This window comes from Lynx canadensis, chromosome B4 (assembly GCF_007474595.2).
Source record: "Lynx canadensis isolate LIC74 chromosome B4, mLynCan4.pri.v2, whole genome shotgun sequence".
NCBI classification, from domain to species: domain Eukaryota; kingdom Metazoa; phylum Chordata; class Mammalia; order Carnivora; family Felidae; genus Lynx; species Lynx canadensis.
In genome coordinates, this window is record NC_044309.1 from 44079330 (window position 1) to 44105536 (window position 26207).

Genomic DNA, 26207 nt, shown 5'->3' on the forward strand with positions numbered 1-26207 from the left:
AGGCGCCCCTCCGTAATTTTGTTATTGTACAGAAATGAAAATTTGAATTGCTGAAATAGCATGTTCTGGTGACTGATGATAACTGCAAGATGCAATTAGCTGAGAATTTCTCACATTATTGGAGACGCCAAAGGAGCAGGTAAAGAACAAAACTACATATCAAGTTTAAAGGAAATTGAGAGCAACTTTGATCCTAAATTTACACAGGCAGCATCCGAATTATTTTACTTATTTTGCTTGTATGAACAGGATTTTGGAACCCTGAGTGACACTGATTAGCACATAAATATTGGCCTTTTTAGCTATAAAAATATTACTTATCTAGGGGTGCCTGGGTGGCTCATTCAGTTAAGCGTCTGACTTTGGCTCGGGTCATGATCTTTATGTTTGTGAGTTTGAGCCTGCGTCAGGCTCTGTGCTGACAGCTCAGAGCCTGGATCTTGCTTCAGATTCTGTATCTCCCTCTCTCTCTCTCTCTCTGTCCCTCCCCTGCTCATGCTCTGTCTGTCCCTCTCTCTCTCTCCAGAATAAATAGACATTAAACAATTTTTAAAAATATTAACAATCTATAATCTCTTATGATTCTAATCTTCCCACGTTCCTGCCAATTCGAGAATCAACTCCTCTGATGGTTTTATGTCCCCATTTTGTTTATTACGCTTATTAAAATCAAACTATTTGCTCTAACATTGTCTATAATCTTCATAAATGTCAGTATTACATAATCAAGGAACTACCTGTCTCTAAAGTGTCTACAGAGGTAGAGACATTCAATAAAAATACACTTAACATAAAATTTACCTCTAAGAACGCACTTAAAACAGTGAGTGGCGTTCGATTTTGAATTTCAGTTGTTGGTCCAATGAAGGAACTTTGGCTAATTTAGCTGCTGCAAAAATATTGTAGATCATATGGAATGACATAGGCACAAATTTAGAAAGCGTGGTCAGAGAGGCGGTCATACCCTACAGGGGTGACATTTGAGTAGGCCCGAAGGAAACCAAGGGGCGCATCTCTGAAATATTTGGGCGAGGAACCATACAAACAACGTAGAGGCTCTGAGATGTGAGATTGCATGCGTTGAGGGAGAGCGAGAAGGCACTGTGACTGGGGCAGCCAATGAATGAGGCAGGAAATGAACAGTCCAGGAAGCGAAGGTGCGGCAACCCATCTGGATCTTACTTGAAGTTGGGCAGTGCACTGGTGACGGTCCAGGAGGTGAATGAAACCTAGGCCAGATCGTTAAATGGAGGGGATTTGATAAGGGAAAATATTTACACGGCAGTTGGAGAACCTAAAAGATAACAGGAGAAAGAAGACAACACAGAGATGATCAAAACAAAAAAGCTGGTACTGTTCCTAGAGCTGGAGGGACCGAAAGAGGAGGAGGGTTCCCCAGAGGCACATGAGGACAACTGGAAGCCATCATGGTTGGTGGCTTCCAATCTTCCATCAGTGGACGGTGCCTGGTGGGAGCTGGGGAGAGGAGACAATTGTTGTTTGGCAGAAGTTAAAACCACATAGCACATGTAGTGAAGCCATGGAAAGAGATAAAGCCTGAGAGAAAAGAAAGAAAACACCAGGCTTCTTCCCACCCCCCCGCCCCTTCCTACCTTCCCAACATCAAGCCAGTTTCTTCCATTGACTGAACCTAACTGCAACCGAGTTAGCCATGGAACTGTGACATGCATTCTTCAGGAATCAGCACCCTGAGATATGAGCACAGCAAGGTAAGGCCAAGGAGGACAAAGAGGAAGATGATTGACCCAGATCTGGATGACACCAGATCTACCTAGGCATAGAATCACAGTATTTGGGGACAGAGGCTTCTCACGTCCAAATAACAGTAGGACTTGTTAGCACAATGTTCTCTAAAGACAGTAAATGTATCGTGTCCAATCTATGTCAGTCTCCTTACTGTAACATGTGGGTAGGATCTCCCAGATAAATTATCAATATGGAATTGCATATGGCAGGGTCTGGTAAGAAGGGAAAGGATTTTATTTTATTTATTTTATTTTATTTTTTATGTTTAGTTATTTTGAGAGAGAGAGAGAGAGAGAGCATGCACGCACAAGCAGGGGAGGGGCAGAGAAAAGGAGAGACAGAATCCTAAGCGGGCCATCAGAGCAGAGTCCAATGTGGGGCTCAAACTCACACACTGTGAGATCATGACCTGAGCTGAGATCGAGAGTCAGATGCTCAACCGACTAAGCCATTCAGGCGCCAGAAGGGAAAGAATTTGAGAAAAAAAGTTTTTGAGGAAAAAATTGAGCAGCCTTTAATGCGTATGCTGACATGAGAGATCCAAGTTCCCACTCACTTATCAACAAGGCTACAAACAAAATATCTATCAAACAAAATATTTTTTATTAGTTTGGCCCCACAAACCTGAACTAAGTTGATTATGGTTTTTGTTTTATATGTTTTGCTGTGGACATGTTGGCTGTGAACCACCAAATTCCACTGGTATTGCTACTTTATATGTGCTTATGCACAAATTATACTGTAAAAGACAAAACCGTGGCTCTTAAAATACATTTCTTTCCAAGGAATTTGTATACAGAATTAGGGACTGCATTTGTATTTTACACATCACTTAATTTTCAGTTCTAATGCTTTAAAGACACGGTGAGAAGCTACTGTATAAAAAATAACAACCCTTGGGGCGCCTGGGTGGCGCAGTCGGTTAGGCGTCCGACTTCAGCCAGGTCACGATCTCGCGGTCTGTGGGTTCGAGCCCCGCGTCGGGCTCTGGGCTGATGGCTCAGAGCCTGGAGCCTGTTTCCGATTCTGTGTCTCCCTCTCTCTCTGCCCCTCCCGCGTTCATGCTCTGTCTCTCTCTGTCCCAAAAATAAATAAACGTTGAAAAAAAAAATTAAAAAAAAAAATAAAATAAAAAATAACAACCCTTGATCTATTCTGCTTGATTTCTCTCTGTCTCTCTGTCTCTCTCTCTCTCTCTCTCTCTCTTTTGGCTATTTTAGTGTTGTCGGTATACCATGAGAGTAATGTCGTGTGTTAACCTGAATTAGAATGACCTTTGCTCATTTTCAAAAAGATTTTATTACCATTTATGAAATAAGTATTTACCTTTAGATCATGCCCTTGCTAAAATGGACATTTAAGTGCGATGTCTTGTTACTGATTGCTAAGAATGGGTTGCTTCTTCTTAAAACACTCGACAAAATCATGACAGATTTTCCTTTTCTCCTGGACTTCTTTTTGCCATATACTGACTTTCTTTTCCTCTCATGTAAATTGGCTATCTGGTTTGGAAACTTTCTGTTCCAATCACTGTTTTGTTGTGATAATGGTTCAGGAGGAACTCAGAGAGAAACAATTGTTTCCACAAAATTTTATATAAACAGGCACCCCAATAACTTCTTTTCAAATTTTAGACTTTTTTAAATGTTTATTGATTTTTGAGAGCGAGAGAAAGAGAGAAAGAGTACGAGCAGGGGAGGAACAGAGACAGAGAGGGAGACACAGATCTGAAACAGGCTCCAGGCTCTGAGCTGTCAATACAGAGCCCAACATGGGGCTCGAACTCTGGAACGGCGAGATCATGACCTAGGCTGAAGGTGTACGCTTAACCAACTGAGCCACCCAGGTGCCCCCCCAATAACTTTTGTACTGTGTTACTTAATTTTGTTATTTAATTTTGTTATTTATTTTGTACTGTGTTATTTAACATATTATTTCTCCATAGCAGCTTAAGTGTTGGTTTTTTGTGTCCTTACTTATGCACCTTTTCCATCTACAATATATGCGACCAGTAGCATTCTATCAGAAGAAAATTCTAGGTTTAAAAAAAAAAAGAAAGACTTCATGTACAATATAATCCCGGTATTTACAGTCTAATAAATGATTTCTGATCTTCATGTTATTTTTCTTTGTGTTTGGCCCTTTCCTCTTCCTTCCTCCTTTCTTAGGGGGTAAATGCTGTCATAATTCTGAATTTAGTGCCATTTCCTGTGGCCACGATTGACTAAACGATAATGACACAGATAATGACATTAATGTGATAATAATCTCCATACCCAGGCTTGCACTGTTTCATTTCCCAGTATCTTTTGTAGTACCTACTTGTTCTTTTTATCAGACAGGCTGTTTCTTCTGCCCAATATCCATTCACCATCCCCAAGGTTGTACAGTCATATCGAGGCTAGTGTAGGCGTTAAATGTTATTTCAAGCAGCAGCAAGTCTGCGGTTGGAAATATTCTGCACCGTAAATACACTGAGCTGATGATGAAGTCTGACCAAAAGAGCCAGGGTCATATCTGAATTCAGACATCCTTCTCAATAAACTTTGATCTCCAAACTTAATCTAATTAACGGTCGCTGTCCATTATATGTATATGTATATGTATATGTATATGTATATGTATATGTATAAATATATATACACACATTATACATTATATATACACACATATTGTATATTACATATATTATATATGATAATATATAAGTATATCCTAGTTTTGAGCCCTTATTAGATGTGAAAAGTACTTTTATGTTTATACACTAAGCCATTCTTACAATACATTTTTAATAAATGATTTCATTGCGTTTTGCCTTTGCAGATGATGAAAATGAATATTAAAGGGGTTCTATAACCCATTCGAGTTTACAGGTGTAACAAAAAAAAACAAAAAAAGAACCAGACACTTGAAACTACTAACTTTTGACACCTTAACATTTAGCAGGTTGAGGAAGGGAAGAAAAGGATCGTCTGACTGGGATCAATGAGAGATTGGTTTTGAATGCTAAATATCCTACCTTTGTATTGTCGCCTCATTTAGCTGTGCGTTATCTTTCCAGATTCTCTGGGTCCCTTGTTCACATTAGATTCTTCCACTGATGCCATAATTTCCACGCTGAGACGATTCTGTTGATTCAGACCTCAGTTGATTGTTAAATGTCATGCAATTTTTCTACATTTACTTATCACCTGATTCTATTTCTGTATTCATACACTTGTTTATTAAGCAGATAGTTACTTTTAAAAAGTCTGCTGTGATGGGAGCCCGGGTGGCTCAGTCAGTTAAGCGGCAGACTTTGGCTCATGTCATGATCTCATGGTTCCTGAGTTTGAGCCCTGCGTCGGGCTCCATGCTGAGGGAGCCTGCTTGGAATTCTCTCTCTCTCTCTCTCTCTCTCTGTACCCCTTCTGTATGTTTTCTCTCTCTCACTCACTCAAAATAAATAATAAATAAACAAACAAACAAACAAATAAATAAATAAATAAAATAAACTTAAAAGAAATCTGCTGTGGCTTAGGCATAATTCTGGGACCTGTAGATACAGAACTGACCAAAACAGATACAGTCCCTGCTCTCATGTCATTGTTTCTGGGACAAGGCAGGCACTATTTTAGAGTCAGAGTTCAATAATATGCATGTGAACTTCCCTTCCTCACTCCCTTTTCTGCATACTTAGAACTGTATGAACAGAATTTAACAATCTGTCACACAGAAGAAGCTATAGCGGTTTCTTAATTGAAAATAATTTGTCTTTTTGTATATTTTAGGTTCTAGGCCTGCCATAACTGTTTATGTACAGTTCTGTTCATATGATAAACCTCATGGGTTTTTATAGATGATTAAAAACCCGGGAAAGACTACGATGGATAATGCAGGATAGGACACAAGTTTGAAGTTAGATCAAAGAGCTACTGAGGGAATGGAAAAATATGTCTGAGATCAATACAGTTATCAAATGAGTTATTTACAAAGTACTTAGAAGGGTGCATGGCACATAGTGTTTGTTGGTGTTTTTATTTTATTTTATTTTATTTTTATTTTATTATTTTATTTTATATCATCAATTTTATTTTCTACACAGTACTTCAAATGTGTCATGGCTGATAAATTGAATGTGATGTGACTATAAGTCAGACTACCTCCCTCTTTTGCAGTCAAATACTTGGATTTTTGACTTTCCTTCTTTCAGTAACATGTAGTGACCTCCAGACTGCTAAAAATACTACTGTAGTAATTGGTAGTGCCACTTGGATGTTATTTCTTCCCTCTACCAGCAAAACTTTTGTTTTTGGAGGTGATGTTTATAGAATCAACCAGCTATTAATCTATATTGTATTCAGAAAAATTGGATTTTCTTTTTCTTCAAATTTTTATTATTGAAGCATATATAATATATTAGTTTCAGTTGAGATCATGAACACGTATAACACAACTTTATATGGTCATACTTATCCATTTTTTATTTTAAAGTGACAAAAATAAACACATTTGTTAGCATAATATATTTATTTTTAAAAAACATCTATATATGCCGTATAGTTTAGAACAAATCTATAGTATATGGATAAGGTAAGATAGGATAAGATAATGAAGATGAGATAAAGGTAAATTAAGAGAGCATAAATAATTTTTTTTTTTAATTTTTTTTTTCAACGTTTATTTATTTTTGGGACAGAGAGAGACAGAGCATGAACGGGGGAGGGGCAGAGAGAGAGGGAAACACAGAATCGGAAACAGGCTCCAGGCTCTGAGCCATCAGCCCAGAGCCTGACGCGGGGCTCGAACTCACGGACCGCGAGATCGTGACCTGGCTGAAGTCGGACGCTTAACCGACTGCGCCACCCAGGCGCCCCTTAAAAAATTTTTTTAAAGGTTTTTATTCATTTTTGAGACAGAGCATGAGCAGGGGAGTAGCAGAGAGAGAGGGAGACACAGAATCCGAAGCAGGTTCCAGGCTCTGAGCTGTCAGCACAGAGCCCGACACGGGGCTTGAACTCACGACTGTGAGATCGTGACCCGAGCCAAAGTTGGACGCCCAACAGATTGGGCCACTCAGGCGCCCCAGTTTTTTAGTACTTCTAAGCATTATTTATACTTTTGTTATGGACATTATTATTTTATAAATAAACATTTATTTTAACAAATTTTAAATCCATTTAGAGGAAATATCAATAACAGCAAAAATCAAACCACATCAATGGGCCACTTTTCAATCAAAAAAAGTAGGAGATACTAAGCTCCTATCCTGGTCCTTGAGTTTCCTTATTACTTCTCTTGTGTCCAGAAAAAAGACTGATTCCAAATCTAGACAACAGCTAGAGTGACAAAAGCGAACTGTGCTTTCCTCCTCCTCCTTCTCCTTGATTATCATTCTCTAGCTCCCGTTCTGAATCCTCCTTGTCTGACTCTGAACCAGCTCAGAATCTTGCTTATTTTTTTTTTCCTACATATAGTTTAGTGTCCTCTCTATTGTCAGTATTTCTTGCAACTTCAAGATATGTTATGACAAATGGTATTCACAGCAGTGAGCATAAATCCAACATGACATCCCCTTTGAACGACTCCAGAATGGTTTGTTTTCCAGACGACCGTTGACGGTTGCAGAAAGGGAAATGACCAGCATGCAGGGGGAAAACCTCTACTCTTTATCTGATAGGCAGAAATCTTGTGATAACAGCAATCTACAGAACTCCACATTCTGCAATGGAACAGAGGAATTAGTGGTCTTTCTATTTTATATTCTGTATGATATCTGCATTTATCTTGTCCTTTTCATCTATTAATAGTAATCATAAGATACCATCTATCTTCTGTAGTTCAGCATTAATTATTCTGTATGTTGTAATTTACACTCATCATTTTATTTACTCATCCCCAAACCAGTAAGTTGAGCATCGTAATTTTAGAAATTGTGAAATTCTGGCTGAGTAGTTGCTATTTATTTAACTCACCAAGCTAGGAAGTGATAGAGCTTAGCTTTGAATATAGATCTTTCATATTCCAAGGCTAAGCCTGTGAATCTGTGTTATTCACACTGTTCTACTGGCTGTGTTGGCTTAGGCCAATCCAATTCAACGAGTAGTTTGAATACAGAATTTTACCTGTAATTAGTGTACCTCATTTAAGAAAAAAGAAAAAACAGCTTGGATTCATTAATTATAAACTGACACCCAGATCATGTGGGAAGAATAATCTTTTATCTCAAACTATAGTTTCTCTAGTCAGAACTCGCATGTTATCATAAAAGTGTTTCTATTCTTCTATTAAAAAATGTACATATTGCCCATGCAAGCTGTCGTGATACATTATCTTGTGTCATTCAATTATCTTTTAATTTTAATGAAGTCTGAAAACAGTGAAAGGAGGGATGGAAAGAAACAAAAATTACAATTTAAAATCATCCAAATTCATCTTTTACTTTTCCATTTCCAAGAAAAATGGATGTGAAATGTTATTTTTAGAAAACTGCCGCCATTTTAAACATAACCAATTTTAACCTATGCTTTTTCTAATCATTAATTTTTCATATAGTTTTAAACAAGTAGTCAATCTACCATTGAAATTTAGAGAAAATTTATTAGATTGTAAAAAATAAAATAAAGGGAGATAAATAGAATAAAATTGTAAACAAAAAGAAGAAAATATATATATGATAGTGATCGTATGAAAATGAAACATCACACAGGACAAAGAAAATACTAAAGTCAGGACTAAAGGGGACATTAATAATTAATAATTAATAATTATATAATCAAGAAAGAAAATTTATAATTAATAATTATAATCAAGAAATTAATAATCAGGAAGACATTTTAGATATGAAGATAAATTAAAGAAAATCTGTGATTAATGAATCAGATCTGTTAGCAATTCCAAATAATGACTTCTCCATAATCTTTGTTTTAAATTTAACATTTCACTAGGTTTCGCATACAATTTAATAAGGCTACTTTTTGAATATATTTTTATATGTGTGATTTGACTGAAAACTAAGGATGTCCAAAATTAACATTTTAATTAAAATAGAAATAAAACTCAAGTTTCCTGACTAGATAAAAGGTGATAGAGCTCTTTGAAATGTTTTAGGTAGCATAGGTAAGAGTGTTATACGCAAAGGAGAGGCACCTGGGTGGCTCCGTTGGGTAAGCGTCTGGCTCTTGATTTCGGCTCAGATCATGATCTCGAGTTCCATGGGTTCAAGTCCTGCATCGGGTTCTGCACTGACGGTGTGGAGCCTGCTTGGGATTCTCTATCCCTCTCTCTGTCCCTCCCCAAATCGCCCGCTCTCTCTCTGTCTCTCCTTGTCTCTCAAAATAAAGAAATAAACTTAAAAAAATGATATATGTGAAGGAATGAAAGAACATACAACTCTTAGAGAAAACAGTGGAATGAAACAATGCAAAGATTTGAAGTAGGTAAATTCTTTTTTTCTTTGTGAGAGCCTTTGAACCTTCTTGCTTGTCTCATACTCTTTTTTTTAATTTTTTTTTTTCAACGTTTTTATTTATTTTTGGGACAGAGAGAGACAGAGCATGAACGGGGGAGGGGCAGAGAGAGAGGGAGACACAGAATCGGAAACAGGCTCCAGGCTCTGGGCCATCAGCCCAGAGCCTGACGCGGGTCTCAAACTCACGGACCGCGAGATCGTGACCTGGCTGAAGTCGGACGCCCAACCGACTGCGCCACCCAGGCGCCCCTATAGGCAATACTCCTGAGTGAAACCTTGCCATCCTTGTGGCTACAATTTTTTGCTCCTTAGAAGGATATTTTGTCTGTTTAGCTTAATGTAAAACTTAATGTAAAACTTAAGAAACGTATCAATCATAGCCCACCCTCCCCCCCCCCCAAATCATTCCTTTTTTGTTTTTGGTAACTGATACTTTGTTACAAGTAACACATCAGAAAATTGTTGGGTACCTGTCAGAAAGATTGAGCACAGGATCTTTCTGATTAAAGGTAGACTCATCATCTGTTTGGGGAACAAACTAAAATCTACTTGGCCTTCTCTAATGAAAATAATAGTTCAGGATTCTTGACTGAATTTTAGGCATTCTCGGTATAGGCATTAAATACAAGGAAGCCCTTCTGGGATTGGATCACACATTTCCTAGTAACAGCTCAAGGCCCATTTGAGTAGAGGAGCCGAATGAATAGTTACACCTCAACTGCGGAGGCCCGGGAGTATTCAGTGCAGGGAGGGGGGGAGGGGGCGTCTTCCCACACCGCTCTACCCCTACCTCCATCTTAAAGATACAATCAAGTAAACAGCTAAGATGTCATACTGTTCTTGGGTGCCTCAGCGTGTTGATCTACATTCTTACAGTTTGCGTAACGGAATAACAACACTGAACACGGCCTCTCTTCTCCTGACAGCCACTGCAGAGACTAAGAGAATGAGCCACATTTAAATGGCTTGGGAGAAAGTAAACAGAATACAGGCCATTTCTGTGTCTTTTTAAACTTCCAGCTCTCTGAATGTGCCTTTAACCAGGAAAAGTTCGTATTATGCAAGTAAATCGTAAAATGTAGTATATATAATGTAAGAATTCTTGATTATCTTAAGGTTACAGGAAAAAATCAAATTCTTTATCATTGATCAAGTTTTTCTCAACCGAGACATAATTTATATTTTCTAGTTCATGGCATGAAGCAGACTTACCAGACCTAAACTCTACTGTCTTTTAGCATGCTGGATGCATCTTCTTATGTTATTAATAAGTTGTGTTATAATTTTCTACCCTTCTGATTAGACAGAGATCTCAAAATTAGAGATAAGATCTATTCACATCACTCTGTCTGCCTGGGACATTGTAAACATGATATTCACATATAGTGAATATCTGTTACTGACAAGTTATACTGTTTACTTTGCACTTATGTCTTTTTGGTCGTATCATATTTGTCACCTCTCCCACCACACACACACACACACACACACACACACACACACAGTAGAAAGAGGGAGCAGGGTAAAATCTTTTTTTTTTTTCCTCTGAAATCTAACTTCAAACAAATTCAAAAGATTTAAAAACAGCCATCCACCTTGGTACCAATATTCCCTTCAAGTGAATTATTTATATCTGAAAGTATCATTAAATTCACAAATGGACATTAGTGTGTATATATATATATATATATATGTATATATTATAAATATATATGTTTCTTAGAAGATAGAAGGCATGAAAGAAGGGAAACCAGAAAACAAAACATATAGCTAAAAGCTATAAAAGGTTACACAATGTTTTGGTGACAACTTAGTTTAATGATCTGTTGAAATCTAGGTTTTACCTGCATAAAAACAAACGGTACATAGTCAAGTATGTGTGCGTGCATGTATTTACATATCTTTATATTTGATGTTATTAAATATATTATTAAACATTATTTATACACATACACAAACATATGTTATCATTATATAATAACATATAATATATATACATCTGTGGTTATTTAGGTACCTAAAAATTGAAGATTCAAAATAACTAGGACAGTCGAGGCAAAATAATACACATCATCTTACAATTATGCAGTGACTCTACATTTTGATCTATTCTAGGTACTCAAAACTTAGTGAATCTCAGCTCAGCTAATTAACCTGGAACCTATTTCCCTTGATAATCTCTGTGTTTTCAACTATGTAAGTTAATAAATGATGCAACCAATAACACAGGGTTTATGAAGGTTAAATATGGTAGGTGATGCAAAATACCTAGTCTGGCATACAGTAAATTGAAAAAAAATTTTGACTGTTTTATGGATAATCATTAAATATAAAAATTATATGCAACATATTATGAAAATTTTGAGAATTTGAAGGAAAACTAAAGTGTTAGGTATCCTAATCATTGGTGTTATTAAGGAATGAGGAAAATGATACAAATAGAAAAACCAGAATGTTAGAAAGGTTGGAGACTGAGTCTAACAGTTTCTGTAACAGTTTCTGTGCCAACCCCATAATTTTTCTTTCTTCCTTTCTTCTTTCTTTTCTTCCTTTCTTCTTTTCTTTTCTTGCCGAATTTATATGCCACCTAAACTATGTACTTGTTTTTGTTTTGAGAGAGAGAGAGAGAAAGTGAGCAGGGGAGGGGCAGACAGAGAAGGAGAGAGAGAATCTTAAGCAAACCCCATGCTGGGTGACAGTGGGGGATGGGCGTCTTCATCTCACAAACTGTGGGACATTCTTGTGTCACATCTTTGGTCAATATGCATAATTTAATTTGTAGCTATCAGTTCAATTGCAACTGTAAAATGATAACTTACTTATCAAAACAACATTGTAGTATCTAAAACCTGTAGGTATTTTTACAAAAGTTAAAAGGTGAGGTCTGCAGACTGACAGATTTGTCCCCATCTGAGTAATCCCCTGCCTGGTACTCATATGTCTTACTATTCTGAGGGGATTCTTTTACTTCCCCTGTCTTTTCTTTTATAACCAAGTTTCATCAACAGATACCGACCATAGGGCTTAACGACGCAGATATTTTTGTCTAAAGGTCAAGAAGGAAGCTCCGTGCCTGTAAAAATACTTCAGTTTTAGACTTTAGAAGTAACCAACTTGTCGCCTTTGGTGTGTTACTTCAGACAACCTCAAGACCCACCCAACAGGCTCACCACAGAGAAACTATTTCCATCCACATGAGGGTTGACAACCCACAGCTGCAGCCGACAAGCTCCGTGCAACTTTCACGTGAGGTCTTACACTCAAGTCTCTGGTGGTGGGACTTATTAATAAGAGAGATGTACTTTAAAGGTGGAAATTAAGAAATTTGGCAACAAATTGTATATATTTTTTCATTCTGGTTTCACAAATCCCTCCCTGCCCTTAATAATCACAGCATGCTGATGTTTGATCCAAAATATATGTTACCAGATAGGACATTATTCTGAATGCTGCTTCTCCCATGTAGACATCTTACTTTATAAAACAGCTATTAGGCAGTGCCTAATGCAGAGAAAGATCTAAACACTATATCCAAAACTTTCACTATATCCAAAATTTCACTATATCCAAAACAGCGTTCTGTTTCTTTCATTTGAATCTGAGTAAACTCATCCTCAACCAGATGCAGAGTTGGTTGCTGCTTTGGTTTTGTTGCTTGTTTATCTATTTTTTAAATGTTTATTTATTTATTTCTGAGAGCGGGGAGGGGCAGAGGGAGAGGAGAAAGAGAATCCCAAACAGGCTCCACGCAGTCAGTGCAGAGCCATGCAGAACTGGACACAGGGCTCGATCCCGCGAACCAAGAGACCATGACCTGAGCTGAAATCAAGGGTCAGACACTTAACTGACTGAGCCACCCAGGCATCCCTATTTCTTTTACTTCATGGGAAGAAAGGGGAAACATTCTGGTGTAACATCTTTGGTCAATATCTGTAACTGGATTTGTAACTGTCAGTTAAATTGCAACTGTAAAATCATAACTCACCTGTCAAAACAATAAATACAGTATCTAAAATCCATAATATAATCGCACAGATACTAGGTAACAAACCGGAGATCAAATGAAAACAATGCATTAAATAACTGGAAAATAATCATTTCTACTAATGGCAAATATTTCCTCGCTTAATGGAGCTACAAGATGATCATCTCTATTACTTGGAGAAGGCCAGAGCAAGACCCTATAAAGAATAATCTTGGTCAACTCTTAGGAAATTTCTATTAGTAGAACTGAATGACCAGTAAGAATCTGGCTAGTCAAATTTAAAAACGTCAGAATCTTTAACTCTAGGACAAAAATATTCAAAGGTGGGAGAAATTTAAATGATTTCCTATTTCTAGGTATACTTGTGTGATCTTTACATTGAAGAAAAGACTGGATAAAGCAGAATTTCTGATGTATTAATAAATTTCTACATCAATAAAATAGTAGAAGGCCAAAATATTTCACCAGGATTAAATATACTGGTCCTGGTAAATGTGTCCTCATACACTTAATAAGACATTCAATTAAACACTAGAATAGGCATGTGATATGTGCTCAATAAATGTTAAAATTTCCCCCTACTAAATCAACTCATTAAAATGAAAATTGGTTGGGGCGCCTGGGTGGCTCAGTCAGTTGAGCGTCCAACTTCAGCTCAGGTCACGATCTCACTGTTCATGAGTTCGAGCCCCACGTCAGGCTCTGTGCTGACAGCTCAGAGCCTGGAGCCTGCTTCGGATTCTGTGTCTCCCTCTTTCTCTGTCGTTTCCCCACTCATACTGTCTCTCTCTGCCTCTCAAAAAAAAAAAAAAAAAAAAAAGAATCAACGCTAAAAAAATCTTTAATAAAAAAATGAAAATTGGTAAACGAAGGAAAAGTTCTAGTCATTTACCTTGCCTTTTCTTTAACAACCAAACTTCACAGTAACAAAATGAATGGTGGTAATTATTTTCTAAAACATGAAAACAGAGATTATATGATGGTGGTTGCACAAATTTATACACAAGACAAAATTGCATGCAGCTATACCCATACACACACACTGACGCAAATAAGTGCATATAAAACTGGTGAAAACTGAATAGTTTATGGACTGCATGAATGTCAATGCCTTGGCTTTGATACTGTACTCTAATTATGTGAGATATTGTTATGGGGGAAACTGAGTCAAAGGTCCAAGGGAACTGGCTGTACTGTATTAATTTGGCAAGTTTTTGTCAATCGACATTCATTGCAAAATAAAAAGTGAAAAAAAAAGAGGTTAAGAGAAGATAGTATGTTTATTGTTTTGATATTAGCACTAGCCACCTTCATTTCCCTTTCTTTCTTAGGTCTCAGCTACGTTGTCCTCTCACTAAAGTTAAATTCTGTTATATTCTTGAACAAAACATTCATTACATATCAGGAACAGTAAATTCAGAGATGGTGGATGTGCTGTTTTCGATCAAAGCTCATCGAAGTCATTACTCATCTGGTAAACACGGATTCTTGATGAATCTGGACTTGAGTTGCTTACAATTAGTACATGAGAAGTTCGCTCATCTTTTCACTGGGCTTCAGAGTGAACTTTCACGTGTGGATCAGTGGTGGACTCATTCACAAAGACCTATTCCAAGGGGCAAAAGAAGGAAATGAAACAAAAAACCAACAAAACATATTGACAGGGGGCAACAATTTCCCAAATTTCATCTTTCGAAATTTACCTTCTCAAATTTCCTTTAAATGAATCACCACTATTCATTTTGTTTTGAGTAAAGTTGACCCCACTCCGGTATTCAAACTGGACCCCAACTGGTTTAAATCAACCGATGTGTCTTATCCACTAGCTGGGGTAGTTTGCACCTGGCCCAGTCAGTGTCAACAAGATGGAAAGGAGTCCTTGGATGACTCTCTCGAGAACGTGAGGAAAACAAGCTAGACACAAAAGAGTTTAGATTGTAGTGTTCAGTTATGTACATTTCAAAACCAGAAAAAAACCAAATGATCAGTTAGTTCACCTTAGAGGTCAAAATAGTCTTGGAGGTCAAGCTGGTGGTAATATCTGGAAGGAGAAAGAGAGTAGCAACAAGTCTAAGTGAGGAAAGATCGTGAGGGTGGAGGAAATGTTTTATTTCTTGATGGAGGTTGTAGTTGCAGGTGCAGCGACTGATATTTAATTAGGAATTTTGTTTTTATTTCTTTCCAACAGGGATGTTAAATTTTATTTTGAAAAGTTGGGAAGAAAATACGTGTGTTGGACTTTTTTTGTCTTATTTGGGTTTTGGTTGGAGGCATGTCTGTTATCTATTTCTCACTTTGCAGTAGCCACAGTGCTGTATTTCCAAGTCCAATTTATCCTACAAGATCATGCTCAAATTTCAATTTTGATAAGAGTGTTTTCTTTCTGAAGTTGTCTCCTTTCTCTGTTCTGTTCTAGAGTGGACTGGGAATACATTTAAAGGGCTACCTCCTTCAGAATGAAGCACAAATGAGAGGGAACTGGGGTCTCCTCTGATTGTCATAATCTTAGTGTATTTCAGTTAGAGAGTGAGACGAATCAGTATTTTCTCAAATGAAGTATCACACATTTTCCTTTGGGAGATATTGAAGAATACTTCAAAATTAAGCTGACCACTTTCAATTTGATTGTTAGACATTGAGTGAACTTTCAAGTTCTTTTTTATTTTCTTTTTTATTTGAGAGAGAGAGAGAGAATGTGCGAGGGAGGGAGAGTGGCAGAGGGGGAGAGACAGAGACTATAAAGCCTTTTTTAATGTTTATTTATTTATTTTGAGAGAGAGAGAGAGAATGAGCAAGGGAGGGGCAGAGAGAGAGGGAGAGAGAATCCCAAGCAGGCTCTGTGCTGTCAGTGCAGAGCCCAACTCAGGGCTTGAACTTAAGAATGGTGAGATCATGACGTGAGCCAAAGTCAAGAGTTGGATGCTTAACCGACTGAGCCACCCAGGCATCCCATAGAGAGAGATAATCTTAAGGAGGCTCCCCGCTGAGATGCAGCACTCATCCCACAACTCAGGGATCACTCACTGAGCCTAAATCAGGAGTCACATTCTGAACCAACTGAGCCACCCAGGAGCCCCACTGAACGGACTTTTGGATAAATTATCTGGTTATTTATTGTACCCTAAAATACTCATTATAAAACTGACATAAGGTATCTTAACAAATTTCATGAATGGCCTAAAATTCACGTTTCTGGAGACAGGTTATGAAACTCTCAGGAAAATTTACAACGAATAAAAATAGATCTTTATTAAATAATAAAATACACACACCTGTGTTTCTGTGAAAATAAAATGGCTTTAATCATGAACAAAAACATGGATTCAATGTTCTTACCATGTGATGTTTCATTTAAATAAAGTTATTAGGTTCATGTTTTGGATTTTAGGTGATTGGAGATAAAATAGGCAATCATAACTTTATTACGTGGCTTTAAAATAGAAGAGAATTTCATCCCCATCCATTGTTTTATTCAACAATCAGTTAAACTCTTGTTTGAATCAGAACAATTTTAACTCATTTCTACCATTTGTTTAAAATAATGTAGTTTTTTGACATCTCTGAAATAACATGTGGAACCATATTAGAGGTATGAACGCAAAAATAGTCCATCCTTTTAAGAAAGAAGTTCTTCTTATGGCTTCATTTGAAACTCGTGCTGACCATACAAACTGTAGGACATGCCCAAGTGCTTCACCCACAAAGTTCTGTTGAATTCAGATGTCCCAGGATGGGATGTCTAACGACTTAGGAAGGAAGCATTGCTTAATACCGTTGTGTGCTGATGTCTCGTAAGATGAGTACAGTTTGGCAGTGATTCATAATCCATAAGAGGATGGGCAAAGAGAGCGAGAAAGTTAGAGGGAGAGGGAGAGAAATGAGTCATGTGATTACTCATTTATTACAACAGAAAATGATCTGGGAGCAGGAGGTTAAATAGCTGAGTCTGGTGGCATTCATTTACTTTACTCAACACGCGGTGTGCCCAGAGCTGGATAGGCAGAAATAAATAGGTGACAGTTTGTGTATTTGGGGCCGCAGGGACTGGGATTTACTTTACACGTTTGACTGTGTTTCTAACTAGCGCATTATGGACTCCCTACCGTCTTAGGTCAGACATTCACTTAGCACCTGTTTTCCGGAGGATGGCTCTGTTTTCTCCCATAATCTGTTACATGTCTGGTGGTTCTGCTGCTCTTCTGAAGTCTTTTTTTTGAGTTTAACCTGAGGTAACACCAAGGCAATTTGCATTTCATAGCATTTTACTAAAGGTAAAGCCTCAGGGTATGACATTTGAGACAAGAAAACAAAGGAAACAGTATAACAATTCATCTCGACCCAGATTACCAGTATGCTCAAAGGATGAAAACCCCAGATTTCCTATTTTCCAAATGATTTTTAAAGACGTCTTTGATGTTCATATGTTTAAAAAAAAATCCCTCTCATTTCTTTTCTAATAGTCAAAGCGTTTGCATTACACACGTATGGTGAGAATTTCCTGTGTTGTGTTTCCGGAAACATTTTAGAAGTGACTTTACTGCTTCTTGTTCATACTATGCATTCACCAATAGAAGATTCAAGAACTGCCCGAATATATCATTTTCTTTTCTTTTTTTCTGTTAAGTTTCTTCATACATGACTTTTGAATTCTTTAGCTTCCAGCTCGGCTCCGTGAACCAACACAACACCATTCTTCTTGATTAAGCACAAACTGTGCTTTGCCAGCGTCGACACTGGAACATTCCTTATGGCAGGTATGTGAGGCCCAAGTCATCGCATTTTTAAAAATGAAATTAGCCAGAAAGGGTGTCTCATGGACATGGCTAATATCAGGGCTGTGCTTTTAGGGAAAAAAGTGGATGTTTTTAGGCTTTCCAGGTATCAGCACTTTCCAGTTCTGATTCTTCACCTGTAACTTAGAAATGATTTTTTTGGAGCTTTTCCAGCAGGTTTAAAGAGTGGCTTCTGACAGGGATAGCTCTAAACTCTAATGTGAACTGATAAATTATGAGCCACATAACGCTGGCGCAGAAGTAACTAGAAAATGCCACATATTAAGGACAATGCTTACAAGTGTTCTTTTAACACTTGTTAAAGTGTTGAGGTTGTGACACCTCAAATCACCTAGATTAATAGTTTGGCACATTGGACTGTTTGTTAGTGACAATACTCTTCGAGAGGATGCTAATGTTAATGCCAAGTCTCCCAATTTTAAATTGTTTTAGCCTACGATGCCCAGAAGCAAGTAAGTTTTGGTAGGAGAAAGTGTAATGTTGTTGCAAAAAAAAAAAATGGTTGTTTATATATCATAATTTAATGTACGGTGAAGTGAATCCAGGTCACTGAAGTATTACCCATGCATTGGTTGGGGAACCCCCTTCCCCAGCCTAGGTCCAGAAGGCTCCTGTGTTCCCTTACCTATAAAAATCTCTACAAAGCTGCAAGCAGCCAGATAGTTCTTCGGCAGAGAACACATTGAGATGAATAGAAGGGCACATTTCCAAGTCCTATTGTGGGGGTGATCAAGTATGCTGGGTAAAAGACGCTGGGCCTAGCCAAGCTTTCATTGGCTTTCTGACTTAGATACATACCCGCTTTTATACCTCGAGACAAATAGCATTATTAATGGATCTTAAGTTTTCTCACCTACTTAACGGGACTCCTATTATCTTGTGGGTTTTGTCGAGAAAAGCAACACAAGCATCTGTTACGTAAGCCCATAGAACACAACGTGATGCTACTTGATTTCTTCTTACCCCAAATGCCTAAGCTTCTTTGCTGAATTAGGAAATAAATTGTAAATCCACTTTACTGAGACAGGACTGGTAAAGGAGAAGAGTTAACAGATAATCTCGCTAAAGAATAAATTACACCACGTAAAGCTGTTGCTATTGGCTGGAGTTCTGAATGCGATATTCTCATTCTCCTGTTTCATTGGCAAGATGATTGGGCTACCAAATGAAAGAACTTCTTGGAGTCTCTCTCCCTGTGTTGCTTTTAAGAACTTCACCTCCCGGGTTTGTTTTTTGAGTCATCATTGGACCTCTCCTTTACCACAGCTTCTCAGATCAATCCATGGAATTTGATTTCCGGCATCTTAGGAGTAATCTGCCTTTCCTTGATGGCTACTACGGGGATTTTGCTGAAACATTGTAAGTTTTCTTTTTTTTTTATTAATTTTTTAAATGTTTATTTTTTTTTGAGAGAGAGAGAGGGAGCGAGTGAGTGGGGGAAGGGCAGAGCGAGAGAGGGGGAGACACAGAATCCGAAGCAGGCTCCAGGCATTGAGCTGTCAGCACAGAGCCTGACATGGGGCTGGAACTCACCAGCCATGAGATCATGACCTGAGCCGAAGTCGGATGCTTAACTGACTGAGCCACCCAGGCGCCCTGAAAAATTGTAAGTTTTTCCAGACAAGTTTTTATAAAGACCACAACTGTGATGAAACATTTAACTAAAAGGCTTCATTTTTTAAATTTTATTAATAATTTTATTTATTCATTTATTAATGTGTAATATGTCATTATTTCATAAACTTGCATCTAAAGAAGTAAATGTCTAATCATTTCTTACAGTGCTTACTAAACAAAGTATTCAGCCAACAATGTCTCCAGGACTAACCACAGAAATCCAGAAAGGTAGGTTTCATACTTTGGAAAACCTTAGTGTTGGTAGAGGATAGAATAAGCAGTTTCTTGTTTTTCTCACACAGAACATGATGTACACTTAGTAATACGAGTTCGCCTGATAATTGTAGGATAGTCACATTTCATTATTCTCTAATGTAAAAACTGTTAAATTACATTGAATGTGCATACTTTACCTATTTAAGCAATAAGGAACATATTAGCCTAAATGACATTTTTTTTTCCTATTTAAGTGCCCATGTTACATTAGTGCTGTAACAAATCAAAACTAGATTACAGTAAATACTACAGTTAATCCTAATAGCCTGCCGGTTTGCTCATAACCCATACTTTTACATCTCTTTGACTTTGCTTCTGCTTCTTACCTGACTCACAATAGAGTGCACATGTTTCTGCAATTTTAGTCCCTACTGATCCAGGGAAAGCCAGCTCAAAGTCCAATTTTTTAGGTATTTTTTCCAAACGCTCTCCAAACTGTCTCACCATCTTCTGTGATCATGTAACACTTAATTTACCTTTTTTTTTCTTCCCTTCTATTTTTGCATCCCTAATGAGATTCTGACATATCACGTTGTGTAAGGTGAAAGTATAGGAGAAATTGATCGGATACACACATATGTTGCAATATGTTACTACCATAACATTAAGTAGTACCTCTATCATGTCACATAATTACCATTTCTTTTTCTGTGGCGAAAACATTCACGATGTACTTTTTTTTTTTTTTAGCAACTTACAAGTATATAATACAGTATTTCTAACTATGACCTTAACTCTGTGCATTAGATCCCCCGGACTTATTCACCTTCTAACTGGAAGTTTGTCCCCTTTGACCAACATCTCTCCATTTACCCCACTCTCCAGCTCCTGGGAGCCACTACCTTTCTACCCTGCCTACACTTCGGCACCACTCATTTGAAAAAGATTTGAGTGCCTACCCTGTGTCTTGACTTTCATCACCGAGGATAGCAAATGTTCAAGACGCTATCACTGTCCAACTGTAGGAGTAGACTTCAAGCTAATTGTTCCATTTATCTTTATTTTGAAAATAAGATATCCCAAACACTGGAATTTTCTCCCAATGTGCCATATTCTTTTCTGACTCAGGAAATAGTTTCCCTTAAATACCTCTTTCATCTAGTTCACACAGCGGAGCTCAATTATGAGTCACATCCTCGAAAGCTCTTCTAGTCACCCTGCAATTTACACTCTGCTACCCAATATTCTAACATACTTACTTATTCTCTTGCATACTTACCTAAGTTATCATGAAATATAATTGACAAATGATTGGAAATGACAGAGTTCCGACTCTATCTCTAGAATATAATCGCTTTTAGGAAAAAAGGTTAAGTCTGACTTGTTTGCATTAATGTCCCCTGAACTAAGGTACGCATAGTAGATTCTCAAAGAATATTTGTGGGAAATGGTGCATAAGTAACAAGTGATATTTGGGTGGGTAAATAGCATTGAAAAAATTGAATGTCATCACGTATGTTTTGGTTTTTTTCTCCTAGAAGCTGACTGTTGTTCTTGCCAAGAAAAGTGGATTGGGAACCAATGCAACTGCTACTTCTTTTCTACTGAATTAAAAACTTGGGAAGAGAGTCGTGATTTCTGTGCTTCTCAGAATTCCAGTCTACTTCAGATTCAAAACACAGATGAATTGGCATGTATTTAATTCTGGTTTCCTACATTTTTTTTTTTTGATGTATGAAAATATGCTAAGTAAGCGGTATACTTAGATTTATCTTTAAGTGGGTAGTAAATGGATGGTTATATTTGAACTAATGACAAATAATTCGCGACACCTTGAAACAACATTATAAAACCTATGTAAAATTGATTTATATCATAGGAATAAATATCAAGTTAGAGTACAGATAAAGTACAAGGAACTTTTTGGAGAGAACTCAAAGAGCAAATAAAGGCCATTATTTTTATTCAAAGACTAATAAAACAAGTTTGTAAGTTTTAGTTTGTAAATTGAATTTATAATTTCTTTTGTAATATATGTCTTTTGTCATCATTCTGAGATATAATGTGCAATAAGTACAGAAAGTATGATAAAAAAATTACTCAATTTAAGAAAAGGTGAAAAACTTCTCAAGCTGCATGAAGAATCTGTTCCGAATATAAGTTGAGTCAAGCATATCTATGAAATTTACTTCTCAAGATACTGTTGATGTGGGATTGAATTTGATTGTAATCTTCTGTGAAGGAGGTGTTCCAGGAGAACTCCAACTTTTTTTCTAACGTTTTTTATTCCTTTGAGAAGGAATATTTAATGGTATTTGTTTATCGATTCCAAATGAATGGGCCTGATAAGGAAGAAAATATGAAGCAAGTGCCTATACTTTTTAAACTGGACATTAAGAATGATCTCAGTTTGTGTGATTAGAAGTCTCAATCTGATGCTGCCACTTTGTTAAAAGTACATTATTCCCAGAGTAGATTCAGATTAGATTAATGTGTTTGTCTCTGTTTCCAATCAGCATTTTATGAGGTCCAGTACAAGCTTTTACTGGATTGGGCTCCGTTACAGTGAAAAACATCGTGCCTGGATGTGGGAAAACAACTCCAACGTCTCCCAAGATCTGTAAGTTTCTGGCAGTCAAGGTCTTTTTAGTTCTTTGTGCATTTATCTGTGGATCTCACCAGAGAATGTGACATTCGGGAACACTGTAGCAAGGATAACCTGTCTAAGGCATGCAAATACAGAAAAGAGAGGAGATATAACAGAACGTGAATTTTAGCTCCATCTAGAACATTCAAATTTATGCTCAAATGTCATGAGGTTAGTGTATTTGTGACCATGAAACAGCTTTCAACATTTTTCTTTTTTTCTGCCTTGTTTAAGCATTCGGATGTGTATGTGTATCTACAGGTGTTCACATTCACAGAGCTGTCCAGGGAAAATAGTGTATCTATTATTTTCTATTCTCTTATTAAGCCCGATATTCTCAGCATCCTCCCATATTTCAAATATTCTGAGCTTATTTTCTGTATATTTGTAAGCTTTGGATCTCATTTTCATTCATAAGCATGGGTTTTGCAGCGTCAGACAGTGACAAATTTTATGCTTGGATTTGTTTTCCTGGACTACATTAGCCGGTACATCTCTAAACAAAATAGAAGCAAAGTATATTGTATATCAAAACCATTAATAACAACAGCAGAAAGAGAAAATCTTTGGCCTCAATGCTGTTGATTATAGGGACAACAACAGTTTTTGTAATATTGCACTCTGGAATCGTGAAAACGGGGCTTCTGAGTAAAAAATTGGGCTCATTATGTTAATATCGCATTCAAGTGCTTTTAAAAGTTCTGTCATTTAATTAAAAACACTACTCTTGAATATTGTTCCCTTTTCTAATATGTCAACATTTTATTTTTTGTTACAGATTGCCGTTAATTCAAAATTTAAATACAAAGAAATGCGTAGTGTATAGCCCAGATCGAAGTGCTTTGGATGAACCCTGTGGAAGTACATATCGTTTTATATGTAAGCAACAGCTGAGGCGCCCGGGTGGCTCAGTCGGTTGAGCCTCCGACTTCAGCTCAGGTCATGATCTCGCGGTTTGTGAGTTTGAGCTCCGTGTCAGGCTCTGTGCTGACAGCCCAGAGCCTGGAGACTGCTTCAAATTCTGGGTCTCCCTCTCTCTCTGCCCCTCCCTTACTCATGCTCTGTCTCTCTCTCTCTCTCTCTCTCTGTCAAAAATAAATAATCATTAAAAAAATTTTACATGTAAGCAACAGCCTATTTAGGTGTTTCTTGGAGTGGAAGGGGTGGGTAATGAAGGTTCAGCAGTACTAAGAATATGACTTTACCTCTTGTATTGTTGCTAATTATCTGCCTTAGGGATCTGTAAAATGTTTCAAATTATGTCTTAGGACACAATTTTCATATATTTGAAATCCTGTGTTTTAACACTGATGAAATTCCCTACGACCCAGCAATTGCACTACTTGGTTCTTGTCCAAGGGATACAGGTTTCGAAGGGACTGTTTCGAAGGGACACATGCACCCCAATGTTTAGAGCAGGGCTGTAGACAATAGCCCAAGTATGGAAAGAGCCCAAATGTCCATTGACAGGTGAATGGATAAAGAAGACGTGGTATATATGCCCAGTGGAGTATTACTCAGCAGTCAAAAAGAATGAAATCTTGCCATTTGCGACGATGTGGATGGAACTAGAAGGTATTTTGCTAAGCGAAATTAGTCAGTCAGAGAAAGACAAATATCATATGGCTTCATCCATATGAGGAATTTAAGATACAAAATGGATGAACATAAGGGAAGGGAAGCAAAAATAATATAAAACAAGGAGGGGGACAAAACATAAGAGACTGTTAAATACAGAGGACAAACAGGCTTGCTGGAGAGATTGGGTGGGGGGGATGGGCTAAATGGGCAAGGGGCGTTACGGAAAACACTTGCTGGAATGAGCACTGGGTGTTGTATACAGGGGGCGAATCACTGGAATCTACTCCTGAAATCATTATTGTACTATATGCTAACTAACTTGGATGTAAATTTAAAAATAAATAAATAAATAATAAAATGGATGAAATTTGTGCACCTATACCTGAAATTATAAAGCATCAAGGTCTAGAAAAGAATATTTTGATTTAATGCATATGTTCAATATTACATGTAATATATTTTTATGTGTATATTCCGGTAAATTTTCTCTGTAGAAATTCAAATAAAATAATTCATGTCAAATGATACGTATCACTGTCATTTCAGTTCTTTGTAAGGCACACTGAATTGGAAAGTCCTATCTTCACCTTACTTTTCTGGAACTTAGTTCTTTCTGGATATCTATATATCTATTTGTTTTAATTTAGAGCTTAGAGTGTCATATGACATCTTTCTCATGTGTATCACCCGACTTTAGAAGGGAACATATTTGTGTTTCTTCTCTTGATGGTCTTGAGCTCTGCAGAACAATTTTGAATCTTTGTCCAAATAGGTGATTCCCTATTTGGGAATCTATGGCTTTTAGACTTTGCAAGGGTAAATAGAATCTAAGCCCTGATCACATAAATTTGCAATACTTAATTTTTCACTCTACAATCTCTCTTGCCTTATGCTTATCCATCAGTAAAAAGTCACTCAGGTGTACATTGAAGATATTAATCTTTAATAAATCCCAAACCTTTTCCCTAAAATTTGTGTCAAATATTGAACAATTCCCTTTCTCTGTGGGGGAGGAACAAACCACTTAACTGTGGGGATTCTGAGTGTGTCAAAGAAGGGGTGAGAACATAATAAGGCCACATATCTATGACCTGGATGGGGTTTTCCTAACCTCACACATATAAAAAGCCAATTCTCTTTTGTAAAACTCTTGTATGTACATCTTAAAAATTTTATATTGACGTGTCTCTTTGCTTTCTATTTCTATATTTCAATTGAATTATAATAATTAAGAACCTCAAGTTGATTTTTAATAAAGAGTCAGGAAGAGAAAGGGGCCTTGTGTGTTTTAGTTCTTAAAATATAAATATAAAAGACAACCAGGTGAACTTTTCACATTCTCATATGAAGATTAGGAGAAGTATGACTAAGTTTTATCATGAAAAAGACAAGATGATATAAATCAAACGTGTAACTTGGACTAGGAGAACACACATTGCCCTCTCTGGGTATTTAAAATGTTTGGGCTTTGTTGTCCATGTAAATTCAAAAAATTTAATTACATTAACAATAGCATAGATAAGCTAATAATGAAAATCACTAGTTTTCTGTCCCAATATCCCACCTTCCTCTCCTCCTCCCATAAGGCAATTTTCCTCTGGGTTTTTTGTTTGCTTTTCTACTTAGAGTGGTTTTCTCTGTAGTGAAGCAAGGATAGTCTACTTTTTATAATTTTGTCCAGGATGAATCTGTGAGGTGCCTAGAGCTCAATTTGCCTTTTTACTGAGAACTCACATATATTCATTATGATCTCAAGCGCAATGAGGAAACAGAAGGTGCTAAATATGATGGATGGGATCTAATTTCAGAGAGTAATCTATGTCAAGAATTGTCTCTATCGAGATGGGAAAATTCCTGTAGCCTCCCAATTATAGCTCAGGTGTTCTTTTCAAACCCCATATCATTTTTGGGCCTTATGATGGAAAGGAGAGTGCTAGTCCCCCACAGTAGTATGTCTTTCTCATAGCATCATCCTATCATATTGGTGACACTGAGTCTATGACCATCAGGCACACACTTTATCTATCATCTATATCTATCTATCTATCTACCTATCTATCTATCACCTATCTATCATCATCATCTAGCTATCTATTTTTACTCTAGAGAGAAAGAGAGAGGACAAATAGGGGAGAGGGGCAGAGAGAGAGA

General features: G+C 37.2%; 1 protein-coding gene across 1 annotated transcript; it reads left to right on the top strand.

Annotated features, from left to right (window-relative positions):
- The first annotated feature begins 17753 nt into the window (after positions 1-17753).
- KLRD1 (killer cell lectin like receptor D1) lies at positions 17754-23444 on the top strand. The gene is made up of 6 exons (XM_030322359.1): positions 17754-17956; positions 19262-19354; positions 19778-19840; positions 21367-21518; positions 22345-22448; positions 23254-23444. The coding sequence occupies exons 1-6, from the start codon at positions 17950-17952 to the stop codon at positions 23393-23395; spliced, it is 561 nt and encodes a 186-aa protein (XP_030178219.1). The 5' UTR covers positions 17754-17949; the 3' UTR covers positions 23396-23444.
- The last annotated feature ends 2763 nt before the right edge of the window (positions 23445-26207 follow it).